At 35.0% G+C, this 13,878-nt stretch overlaps 1 protein-coding gene across 3 annotated transcripts in view; it reads right to left on the bottom strand.

Annotated features, from left to right (window-relative positions):
* The window catches only part of Dennd5a (DENN domain containing 5A), an 89,077-nt gene that overhangs the window by 48,065 nt on the left and 27,134 nt on the right, over positions 1-13,878 (bottom strand). For 2 of the 3 annotated variants that reach the window (XM_078046512.1, XM_078046513.1), the window contains exons 2-4: positions 9,616-9,687; positions 8,748-8,857; positions 5,661-6,318 (exon numbers count right to left, since the gene is read on the bottom strand). In XM_078046512.1, coding sequence (XP_077902638.1) covers positions 5,661-6,318; positions 8,748-8,857; positions 9,616-9,687 — 840 coding nt within the window. The remainder of the gene's footprint in view (positions 1-5,660; positions 6,319-8,747; positions 8,858-9,615; positions 9,688-13,878) is intronic. The other variant, XM_040284772.2, reaches the window with a different exon arrangement.

The raw sequence follows: 13,878 nt of genomic DNA, 5'->3' as shown, positions 1-13,878 counted from the left end.
CTTACTTCAAGTTTCATCTTAATATACCAAACATACATCATAATATAAATGTATAATTTAAAGAGTGTTAACACTAATACATGTATACTCAACACCTAACAAAAAGTAATGTCTTGTTTAAAAATATTGGGGAAGAGAGAATTTTAAAAATTCGTAGATTTCTTCTCAAGGGTAGGATTCTATGCGGAAGAAAATACAAAGCAACTTTCTCTGCATTCTTTATCCACATATTATTTATTTAAAAAAAACTATTATCTCTGATAGAGATTCTTGAGAAACTTTATTTTTAGCACCACAGGAGGAAGGGAAATAGATTTCATTTTATTCTATTTGAAACTGTTTTGGATTTGTGCCTTGAATTCACACTGTAATTTTAAAAAAAACTAGTTTAGGTATTAAAATACAATAAATACCTTACTAACTTCCACTTACCCAACTCACTATATTAATTGATTTTCCCCATTCTCACAGTAAAGCTTACATTGCTCCCACTCAAATTGCTTAACAAGAGTGGGCTCATTTGTTTCCAAACATGCTATGTAAACTTCTTTCTGTATTACAAAATGTAAGCAATTATCAGGTAAATAAATAGTAAAATATGAAGGTAAAAATAAAGGCCAGGTGCACTGGTGCATGCCTGGAATCCCAATGACTCAGAAGTCTGAAGCAGGAAGGTCACAAATTCAAGCCCAGTCTCAGCAATACAGTAAGACCCTGTCTCAAAAAAAGAAGGGGTGGGGGTTGTACAAGAGGAGGGAAAGTAGTGGAGATGGAAATGGAATGAATTATATTCTATGTATGTATATTTATATTAAAATGAATCCTACTGTTATGTATAACTGTAATGCACTACAAAATATATTTTAAAATAGAATTTTTTTTTAAATGTGGTTTAATGGTAAAGCACCCCTGGTACCAAAAAATAAGAGAAAGAAAGAATGTTAGTTCTTTAATGTTTAGTTCTTATTCATATTTTAGTTCTTAAAATATGTTTAGTTCTCTAAACATAAAATTCTTTCAAAAGACTGAGTAATGCAAAGTCGCTAAAAAATATTGTAATTAAATAGGCATACCAAAAGGGAAGTAAGCAAAAACAACTAAGGGAAACTACAAAAAATAGAGGCAGTCTGGTTAAGTTGCATTCCACTTAAAAGCAAATTTATAAAAGTAATTAGAGGGCTGTGCTGTAGCTCAGTGGCAGAGTTCTTGCCTAGCATGTGTGAGGCACTGGGTTCAATCCTTAGCACCACATAAATACAAACAAATAAAGGTATTGTCCATTTAAAAAGAATTTAAAAAGTAATTAGAAAACCTAGATAACACAGTATGAGTGTGGTTTATATAAGAAAGCAAGGCAGACATCTAATTTGTGGACCCTAATCAAGGGAAATGCCTAGACTCATCATCAAAAGATTGGTGACTATGCAGTTACATGTTTTAAGTTAAAATGTTTAATAAATGTATATATCACTTTTAGGGTTCCCAGACTCACTGACTTTTTCAATTGTCCTATGAACAACCCCACAAGCCATATCAGGTACAGACATTTTGTTCTATATATTACTTTAAAACAACCACTAAGGTCGGGGTTGTAGCTCTGTGGTTGAATACATGCATGAGGTTCTAGGTTCCATCCCCAGCACCACAAAAATAAAACACCCACTAAAAAATAATACTATTAAAAATTTTTCCATGGGCTGGGGATATGGCTCAAGTGGTAGCGCGCTCGCCTGGCATGCGTGCGGCCCGGGTTCGAGCCTCAGCACCACATACAAACAAAGATGTTGTGTCCGCCGAAAACTAGAAAATAAATATTTAAAAAATTCTCTCTCTCTCTCTCTCTCTCTCTCTCTAAAAAAAATTTTTCCATATGGACCAAAATAAAATATAAAATAGCTTGCACAAACAAACAAACACTGCTCAAATCTGTCAGTTACGTCACTGAAAGGATTACACAGTTAGAATATTGCAATTTAGCCTGGATTCCTTTTCCCTGAGTTACACTTCTATTCAAAAGGCAATACATGAAGCAGGTAACATTAACTGCAGTGGTAAGGTACATTTTGAACCAGAGGTTTTCATCTACAAAAGGATGATAACTTTGTGGAGTGGGGTTGTGGCTCAGCGGTAGAGCACTTATTAGACTACCATCAAATATGCAGTCTGCCACTGACCAAAACATCATTATGTGGCATAAGACTCTATTTTAAACCAGAAGTTGCAAAGTAAAGCCTCAGGAACCACAGTTACCTACAGATGTTTGTTTGACCCGCAGTATTTAGCAAGAACACTGCTGTCAACATTTAAAATTCACAGACTTCATGGGGCTGAGGTTATGGCTCAGCGGTAGAGTGCTCACCTCGCATGTGCAAGGCCCTGGGTTCGATCCTCGGCACCACATAAAAATAAATAAATAAAACAAAGTTACAGATCTCACAATCTGATCATTTAAAAAAAAAAATCAAGACTTCATGTTAAAAAAAAAAAAAGTCTAGGTCCTTGTGAAAAACTGAAAAATTTAAGTAATATAAGGCCAGCATCCCCACTATGAACTGGAGTTTGTAGCTGTTCATTCTAGATAGGGTATGTGCTCTTTGATTCAACATCACCTCCACTACATCACCTTCGAACTAGATCCAAAACCCCAATCATTTCATATCACTTCATGGCTACCTCCGCAGTTCTGGCCAGCATCATCTGTCATCTGGATTACTATAATGGCCATCTAACTAGATTCTTGGCTTTCCTCCATTCCCTCTTTGGGGATATACTCTTAAGATAGTGGCTAAAATATCCTATTAAAAGTTATTCATTTATTCAGAAGACATTTATTGAGCACTCTTATATACCAGTCACTATTTTAATGCTTAGAATACATCAGTGAGCAAAAGGTAAACCTTGCCATTGTGAAAGTTAAATGTCATTCCTTTGCCCCTGGATCAAATTTCTGGAACTATCTGAGCATCAAAATAAGTATTACCTACTAAACAAAATAAAAATCTATGATTCCATACAATAATAAACAAATAAGGGAAAATCGAATATTCTTCCCTGTAGTAGAATGTGATTTACTAAATATAAATGAAATTAGAAAAACCAGTATTTTTCAATCATCATAGAAATAATTGATTTAGACCAGAATGATTAATAAAACTCTTAGATAAACATCAATGTTCATAGCAGCTCAATTCACAATAGCTAAGCTATGGGAACCAACCTATGTGCCCTTCACAGATGAATGGATAAAGAAAATGTGATATATATATACACATACAATGGAATATTACTCCGCCATAAAGAAGAATGTAATTATGGCATTTGCAGGTAAATAGATGGATCTGGAGACCATCATGCTGAGTGAAATAAGCCCATCCCCAAAAACCAAAGGCTGAATGTTCTCTCTGATATTGGATGCTAACACACAATGCAGGGGAGGTAGAAGTTCATTGGAATGAGGGGAAAGGAGGAAGATGGGAATGGGAAAAACAGTAGAATGAATGGGAAAAACAGTAGAATGAATCACATATAACTTTCATATGTTCATATATGCATATACAACCAGTGTAACTCCATATTATGTATAACCACCAGAATGGGATGTTATACTCCATGTATGTATAATATGTCAATGGGCTGGGGTTCCAGCTCAGTGGTAGAGTGATTGTCTATCATGTGTGAGGCACTGGGCTTGATTCTCAGCACCACATATACATAAATAAAATAAAAGTCCTTCAACAACTAAAAAATAAATACATTAAAAATATATATTCTATTATCATGTGTAACTAAAAAGAATAAAAATTTTTTTAAAACTATTAGGCAAAACTTTGAAGAGTAGTATTAAATAATTTTTTTATTTCCTAAATTTCTATAAATTACTTTTTAATTATAATAAGAAAATAATTTTCCAGTTAAGAAATGCAGCAGACACAATCTTAACCAAGTAATGTGATCAAATTAACATTACACAAAATAGGACAATACATGCCTGACAATACATGCCTCCTAAAATGGTAAAAATCAACATTATGTGCCTCCTGATAAGAGGCACTAAGAAAAGCTCAATATTGCTTCTATGATATTCAACCCCAAAATTACTAGAATCTAATCATGAGGGACTAACTAACACAAAATGAGGAACATCCTACAAAATAACATATCTGCACTCTTCAAAAATGTTAATGTTATAAAAGCAAGTAAAAGCTGAGAAAATGACAATTAAAACCAATGCATGTAGTAACTAGATTCTGGATCAGAAATGAAAAAAATAATCATAACAGATATTACTGGACAATAGTGAAACTTGAATATGGTATCAATGTTAATTTCCTAAATTTAATAATTATATAAGAGAATGTCCTCATTTTTAGGAAATAAAAGTTTGAGCATTCAGAAACCAAGAGCTTATGGTGTCTGTAATAATTCTCAATGGTTCAGCTATATTCATATACATACAGAGTTCTCAGAGTACTAAAGCAAATATAGAAAAATATTAACAACTGGTGAATTTGTGAGTGGGTATACAAGAGTTCTTCGAACATGCTTTGCAACTCTTCCATAAGTTGAAAATTATTTCTAAATAAAGAGCAAAAAAAAGTATATCCTCTGATGGCTACATATCTCAAGGTAAAAGCCAAAGTCCTTACAATAGCCTACAAAACCCTATACAATCAGGCCTCCATCTCCTGCTACTCTCCTTCTCATTTACTCCACTTGATCCACTCTACTTTCCTCTTTGTTCTTTGAAGCACATTCTTGTCTTAGATCACATATCCTGTGCCTTTTAAAATACTTTTCTATAGACATTAACAGGTAACTCAGAGAGGCCTAACCTAATCACCCCATTAAAAACTGGAATTTGTCTTCTCAAATACTATCTCTTTCCTGGTTTATTTTTCCTCAGAGTTTATTAACCACCATTTTGTATAATGTATTTATTGACTTAATTACCACTCTTTTTTCCACTAAAATATAATTTCCACTACAGAAAGAATTTTTATCTGCTTTGTCCACCCCGTATCTCTGGTCCTTGAAACAATACCTGCCATATAGTATGCTCTCAGTAAATATCCTGAATGAATAAATTTTATATTATTTGTGTGGCTTATTAAATAAGCATCTGTTTCCTTCTTTCGACTTACTATTTTTTCCAAATCTGCTGCTTACATTCAACTGACCGTTTATAAAACAAATTCAGTGAAACTAACAATGGAAAAAAGCAAAACCTTATTTTTTCAAATACATTTTCTTCAAAATTAAAGGATCACCCTTTGTGAATCCTTGATTTTACTTTCAGGCTGAGGGAGGAGCAAAAATATCCCTGTAGAATGACAGCATAGAACTGATAAAACATCACTTCTGATACCCATCACCTCTTGCCCCTCTTTTAACCTTGGTAAACAGGAATGTTAGGAAGTAAGGTTCCCCTCTGAAACTGGAGTGCTTAGCAAAAGGCAGTGAGGATCACCAATCCAAAATGTTAGCCTCCTCATGTTTCATCAATTTTTCATCCCCTACTTACCTGTAAAAGATTTGGGTTTTACTAAAACTGAAACAGCCCTTTAGTCAGCCACACTAACTATAAAATCACTCACTTTTCATGACTATGGAAAGTAGGAAGGTCCTATGCAGGCAAAAAGCTCTAGTAAGCACTGACTTACGCTGTGAATAGAGCAGGATTTGAAACTCCAGAAGGGCACAAGTAAAGAGCTGGAACACATTCTCCACCCCAAGCAGTTCAAAGACCTCTTTGACAGGAAAATCAAATAGGGGAAGCTCATTGGTACTTGGTCTCTGGCAGATTATTGGCCCATAGACCCCTGAAAACTTCAAGGACCGGCCAGGAGGTGGGAGTGGCACCTCATAGAGTACGTTGTATATGTAGCTCTCAAGGGGCAGAGGAGGGGGCTGAGGTGAAGTGACTGCCTGATGAAGTTGCTCCAGCACACGCCGACATGCCTTCATGAAGGACATGGGTGTGATGAGGCAGATACACTTAGAGACATAGAGAGTGTCCCGGCTAATGTCATAGGAGTTGAAGCGCTGAAGTTTGGTCCCAGGAGTGCCTTCACTATCTTCCATGCCACTCTGGTCTCGGCCATCAGCAAGAGGAGCATGTAGGACATCATACTCAGCATTATGCATATGGTAAAGGGTTTGCATTGCACTGCAGATCTGCTTGCTAGTCACCTCTTCATAAAATGTGAGGGCAAACCCAAATGTTCGAGAGCCATCCTCTCTTGTGATAATAAAGGCATGGAACTGGGGCTCCCTGGGATCAGCCTGGGTCTTGAATGCCAGCCCTTTAGGCATACATAGCTGCAAAAAACAAGGCAACAAGTAGTAAGAACATTCACTGCTGATCCTCTTCAGAACACATTATCTTCATACCTATCTACCTACCTAGCACCTATTGTGCTGGATATATACCTATCTGCCCTAAAGTTCAAGACATACAAGTAAATAAAATTATAATACAATCATCAGAGATATACAAAGTATATACAAAGTGCTGGAGGAACACCAAACAGACAACTCAGTCTGAAAACATTAGAAAAAGCTCAGAAATGAGGTTATACTAAAATTCATCTTAGAGACAATAGAAATAAAGGCATTTCAAGGACAGAAAGAAAATACACAAAGTTACAGAAGTAAAAGAGTGCTTGGCCTGGCACAATGGTGCATGCTTGTAATCCTACATCTCAGGAGGCTGAGTCAGGAGGATCTTAAGTTTGAGGCTAGTTTCAGCAACTTAGCAAGACCCTCAACAATTTAGCAAGATTCTATCTCAAAATTTAAAAAAAAAAATTAAAAGTACTGGGGATATAGCCCAGTGACAAAGTGCCTCCAGGTTCAATCCCTTGGACAATTTAGGAAACAATAGGTAAATAAGCACGATAATTATGATACATAATAAAGGGGTTGGGGTTGTGGCTCAGGGGTAGAGTGCTCGCCTAGCACACCCAAGGCCCTGGGTTCAATCCTCAGCACCACATAAAAATAAATAAAGGTATTGTGCCCACCTACAACCAAAAAACAAATATTAGAAAAAAAGATACATAAGAAGGATATTATGCTAGAAATACAAATGAAAACCAGACAGAGCAACTGTATACATAAAAATAAAATAAATGTATAGTTTTAGATTTTACCAGATCATAACATTCTATTATCAATAAAATTATCTTTTCACATCAAAAAACATGCTCATTTCATATAAACCAAGTAGATGACATAATCAGGATAAACCTTTTTCACTTTAACTCAGATGAGTTATATAAAGAAACTTGTATAATTAAACTGACCTGAATCAATCAGTCCTCATTTTCCCATTTTATATAAACCTAGCTATACAAATGAAATACTAATAGCCTGGATAACAAATATAAGGACCTACATTATGTTGCATACATTAGCTTTGAACTTAATTTCCTGAAGCTTATGTGTTTCTAGAATACAGCATATAAAAATGAAATAAGCAATGGTCAAAAGCTTTGGACTCAGTTTCCTCATCTGTAAAATAACAAATCTACTCTGTCTACTTCAGAAAAGTTATTGTATGTATCAAACATGATCATCCTCTAAAAACCATAGAACACTATGAGAAATGTAATAAAGGCAGTATAAAGATGTGGTCAAAAGCAGGGTCTGGAACCTAACTGCAGTACTGCAACTCTTATTAGCTATGTAACCTTTGACACATTACTAATCTCTCTAAATCTTAATTTTCCTATTTGTAAAATATGTACATTTGTGTTTGTATGAGTGTGTGGGTGTTTATTTAATATTTCTTTGTAAGGGGTATTAGGATTAGATGAGTTGATTTATGTAATGTAAAATGCTCATTAGAATGTCTGGCACAGTTAAATATTTAATAAAGGTCAAAATATTCCAAGTAGTATTCTTGCACATGAGATTTAAAATGCTGTTCTATCTAAAATTATGATAAAACCAAGAGGCCCATTTCTGCCATATTACTCAGATATATACAATGCAAAATGAGATAAAACCACTTCAAAATTCAATCAAGTCATCTCAATGAAATAAGCAATCAATAGCTCAGTACTCCAAAATAAATTCATTGACTCTATAATACATATTTGTCTGACACAAAAGAAACATTGTGATTTTTTATATATTTGATATATTGATCAAAATGCAGAATCACGAACACTTTGCATTACAATCTCTTCTTCAAAAGGTACTGATAAAGCCAGGCACGTGGAGCACACCTGTAATCCCAGTGGCTTGGGAGGCTGAGGCAGGAGGATCACAAATTCAAAGCCAGCCTCAAAATTTAGCAAGGCCCTAAGCAACTCAGGGAGACCCTATCTCTAAATAAAATACAAAAAAGGGCTGGGAATGGGTCTCAGTGATTAAGCACCCCTGACTTTAATCCCCTGTAACAACAACAACAAAAAAGGTACTGATAAGCCAGACAGTGTGATGGAGTATCCTGTAATTCCAGTGATTTGGGTGGCTGAGGCAGGAGGATTACAAATTCAAAGCCAGCCTCAGCAATTTAGCAAGGCTCTAAGCAACTGTCTCAAAATAAAAAGAAAAATGGGCTAGGAATGTGGCTCAGTGGTTAAGCACACTTGGATTTAATCCCTAGTCACCATCACCACCCCCCACAACAAAAAAGGTATTGCTACTTGGTAAAGGCACTGCTACCACAGCATGGACTCATAATCCTATGATAAATTTAACTGTAAATTATCTTATATTTGTAGCTAACAAATACAAACCATTCCCACTGCATCTTGGTCAAAGGGGTTCCATTCTACATTCTCAGGATATCGGGCAAGGACCTTAGACTTGAATGTTCGTCTTAATGGTGTCTGCTCAAAATTTTCTCCTGTAAGAAAAAGAACAAAGCCAATCATTTCTATAAATTCATTTAAATCACAGTTTTATGCCTGTCTGAGCTTGGCAGTCCAGCAAGGTACAGAAATAAAGGCAAGGGGGTTAGTATGCCAACCATCTAAGAATAGGAAAGGCATTAAAGTTATTAGATCAGTAAAGAAGCTGAAAAAGTATAACATGGTTAATAGTGGGGACCACTAGCTGTCTTTGCTTTTCTTTGAAATGAAATTTTTACTACAAAGCCAATAGTCAATTTTCATGGAAAAGAGGGGAGTAAGCACAAGGAATGATAAAGAACTGTATATATTTTTTTCTTTCTCTGAAAGCCACATTAATTTGTTTAAAGCCAACTGAAAACATCATAGAAGCAGAATACTTTAAATTCAGAACAAACTATACATTTCTGTGATCACTAAAAAAGAGACTAAAAGATATAAGAACATCAAAAAAGTAGATTTCAGGGTAAATCTCATTAAGCTATTTTGTTTGGAATCATTTGAAATTTCTAAAATTCTCCTTTGTTTCTCCCCTCCCCCTCCTAGCAACAGTAAGAGGATACTGAAATTAAGAATAGTTAAGTAAGGAGGGGAAAAACAAAGAACCCACCACCTAGAGGAATATAAATCTGAAAAATCTACTGGTCAAAAAAAGCACAAGAAGGTTAGAAGGTCACAGGATACAGAATGCCACTGAAGATGTGTAAAAATCACCAGAAAGCTTTGGGTTTTCTCAATTTTGTTTTATTTTTACCTTCAGTCGTACTCGAAATGAAAGGGCTGGCACCATCCCTGGCTTTAGAAGCCTGTATGTACTGGCATAATGCTATATGATAAATGAAATAACAGAGTATTACAATAAAGCAGTGTTATTCAAACTTTTTGACCATGACTCCAGTACAAAACACATTATACATCATGAAGCAATAAACACATACATGTATGTGTATATATAAATTTACCTAAAACAAAAATTTCAAAAAACAATACTTACCTTTACCATATGTAATGCCCTCTCATATTTTCTACTCTGTATCATTTTTTTAAATGCTGATTACAGGTTTGAAAAACATTACAATAAGATATAATAAAGAGCTCAACTGATACCAATTAACTTATAATGTCACTGGGATTTTATTTGAAAGAGACCACCCAAAATATTGCTTTTCCTAAGAGGTTGGGGGGTAGTGGACAAATTACATGCACCTAAATAGCTCAAACAAGTAAGTTTAATAGTTGTCACAGAAAAACATGAAAAACATGATCGAGGACAACTGAGGTGAATTCTATACCTATTTTCTAAGTTATCTTGTTATATAAATAACTTAGGCACTGTCATGGATAAAGATGAACCAGACCCAACACTTACCCTCAAGAATCTTACAGTTAAAAAACATTCCTTCTAAAAACAGAAACAACACAGTTTTACCACTCCTGTTCAACATATTCCTTGAAACTCTAGCCATATTAATTAGGCAAGAGAAGGAAATTAAAGGGATACAAATAGGAAAGAAGAGCTCAAATTCTGTTTGCCAATGATATGATCCTATATTTAAAAGACCCAAAAAAACACCACCAGAAAACTTCTAGAACTCATAAATGAATTCAGCAAAGTAGCAGAATACAAAATCAACATCCATAAATTAATCCAGTTCCTAAATCTTCTAAAAGGGCCATTCACAATAACCTCAAAAAAATAAAACACTTGGAAATCAACCTAATATAAAAGGTGAAGGGGGCTGGGGTTGTGGCTCAGTGGTAGAGTGCTCGCCTAGCATGCACCAGGCACTGGGTTCAATCCTCAGCACCACATAAATGTAAAATAAAGATATTGTGTCCACCTAAAGCTAAAAAATAAACATTAAAAAAAAAAGGTGAAGGACCTCTACAATTAAAACAATAGAACACTAAAGAAATTGAAGACCTTAGAAGATAGAAGGACCTCACATGTTCTTACATAGGCAGAATTAATATTATCAAAATAGCCATACTACCAAAAGCTCCATACAGATTCAATGTAATTCCCATTAGAATTCCAAGACATCTTCAGAGAAATTAAAAAAGCAGTCATGAAATGTTTAATGTTTTAAAAAATTAGAAACCACACTTCCAAATGTCCTAATTTGGGCAGGAAACATTTGACTATTTACAGATTAACCTAAATGGGCAAGCTAAGATTTATGAAATACTAAATGACCACTTCCAGGTTGATGCTGATCCAAATCAGGGCAACATTATTCTCATTTCCTATCATAAGAAGTCTATATTGAATAGATGCAAATTATTTCCTTTTAAACATACACACATATAAGTTTTTAAAAAGTTCTCAAAGCTTTCTGCCTAGCATAGAAGGTCATCAGGAAATTTCACTAACATGTAAAAGTTGCACTTTTATATTACATGCATTACATCTGTGAAAGACAATGACATTTGAAATGGTAAGAGTGAATATGAAAAGGTATATCCCAGTTACCTAAGAAACATCCACATGATGATCCCTTGACCTTTATGTTGTACTACACAAAGCTATACCAGAACACAGCTTAAGTGCTCTGATTTGAGCATGTCCCCTAAAAGGTTCATGCTTAGGAATATTAATTCTTCAGTGAGGCAGTGTTGGGGGTTGGGGCCAATTGGGAGGTATTCAAGTCATGAATGGATTAATGCTGCTCCCACAGAAATTATTAGCTATTGCAGAAGTATGGCCCCCTTTTCTCTCTTCTGCTCTTGCCCACTTGCCCTTACACATTCCTTCATGTTGAAGCTACACAAAATCCTTACCAGATGTGGCTACTGAATGTTGGACTTCTTAGTCTCCAGAACCATGAGTCAAAATAAACTTTTTCTTTACAAGGTATCCAGTCTTAGGAATTCTGTTATGGCAACAGACCAAGATGCTTAGATTGAAGCAAAATAATCATTTACTAGAAAACTGTTTATGAAACACATCTATTATATCTACATCTTACATTATACATATATATAAGATAAAGTATTTCAATTTGGAAGAATTGAAAGACACTTAAGAGGCTTTATATCAAATTTAAAGTGTTTTTAAAAAGAAGCTAAGTCATTCTTATATCTGGCACCTTAGAGGAAAAGGGGAAGATACCTTAAATGTCTGTGAAATTACAACTAAAAAAGTTGATTCTATCAACAAAATAATTTATACCTAGTTGATAATTCTGTTCTCAGTCATGGCAGAGTAAGTAGCTCCTATCTAATGAACTTTCCTGCAAACAACTATGAACTTTGGAAAAAATACAAAATACAATTACTTAGAGCTGGAGATTTAGCTCAGTGGGAAGACTTCCCTTGTATGGGTGAAGACCTGATTTGTCCATAGGACTGCAAAAAATAAAAAAAAATACTACTTGAAGATAGTAGAGAATGAAAAGCAGGCAGATTCTGACAGGGGAAGAGTTTGGTCAACACTTCAAAGAAGATAATGACCTGGGTGGCTTCCAGTCAGACAAGTCCCAGTCTGTGCCATGACAAGTGGCTAAAACTCTGATAAAAACCTACAGTATTACCAAGTTGAAGAACTAGAGGACAAACTTTGACAAACCTATCCAGACAGGACTCCACCAAGCCACTGCTAGAAAATTTAATAGGAAACACTATTACCTCAGTCAACACTGCCTTCCATTTAAATATTCTACAGGAACATTTCTATATATTGAAGCAAAGCTCATATTTGGATAATTTGTTCTGTTTAATGAGAAATATAACAAGCTGTCAAAATCATGGTATTTTAGATAAGTCTAAGGAACCCAATTCCATGTTCTTTTCCAATTAAATCAGATAGACACAGTAAGAGTTCCTACAAGCTATCCAAACACACAGGCAGAAACTGCTCTTAGAAAAGCCCACTACTTCTCTAACTATGAAGTGGCAGAAACCAAATCTGAGCAATGGACTCTATGCTCTCCTCATTAACAAATTTTAAAACAGCCTAAATTAAGTCTGAGTAACTAGCATGGAAAGCAGAAGATAGGATTAAGGTCCTATTTGGCTACTAATTATAAGACTACTGTGTCTTTTAAGTCTCACCTACAAGACCAAATATGGACTAACTGCGGATTTGTTTTTGATTTATTTTATTTTTTGTTTTTTGGTTTTTTTGGTACCAGGGATTGAACCTAGGGTGCTTAACCACTTAGACACATCCCCAGCCCTTTTTTATTTTTTATTTTGAGACAATGTCTCACTAAATTGTTTAGGCTGGCTTTGAATTTGTAATCCTCCTGCCTCAGCCTACCAAATCACTAGGATTATAGGCATGTGCCACCACACTCAGCCTAATTGCTGATTTGTAAAGATTTTTACAGCTTGGTCATTCCATGACCATTGGGCCTAATGCCTGATCCATCAAAGTGAAAGACTGCAAACTGAAGGGTCTTATCTCCCTCTGCTCTCTCTCTTCTTCCAAAGCCCCACTAAAATTGCAGGGGCCAGGGTGGCACAAACCCACAGAAAAGAATGAAGGTGGGTCTGGGGTTGTAGCTCAGTGGTAGAGTGCTTGCACATGTGAAGTATTGGGTTCAATCCTCAGCACCACATAAGAAAAATGTATTGTGTCCATTACAACTAAAGAAGAAGGAGAAGAACAACAACAACGACGATAATGAAGGTAAAAACAACAATTTTTTTCCTAAAAAGCAAATGGATGGTGATTAGTAACAATAGACTTGAGAAAACTTAGATACACCATAATTACAAGAATTTGTAACACTTATGAAAGTAGGAGTATAGATGGAGCTAAAAACAGAGAAGAACAAGTTCAAAGATTATTTAAGAATAGGTGTCATCTGATGAATAAATAAAATATAATGCAATCATACAATGGAACATTATTCAACCATAAAAAGGAATGACCTACTATTAAAGGCTATAACACAGATGAATCCTGAAAGTTACCAAAAAAAAAAAAAAGACCATATAATGTATGATTTCACTTATATAAAATGTCCAGAATAAGCATGTCTATAGAGACAAAAAGTAAATTAGTGGTTGT

The sequence above is a fragment of the Ictidomys tridecemlineatus genome, chromosome 4 (assembly GCF_052094955.1).
Source record: "Ictidomys tridecemlineatus isolate mIctTri1 chromosome 4, mIctTri1.hap1, whole genome shotgun sequence".
NCBI classification, from domain to species: domain Eukaryota; kingdom Metazoa; phylum Chordata; class Mammalia; order Rodentia; family Sciuridae; genus Ictidomys; species Ictidomys tridecemlineatus.
The sequence above is the reverse complement of the archived record's forward strand: the minus strand, read 5'-3'. Positions and strand labels throughout refer to the sequence as shown.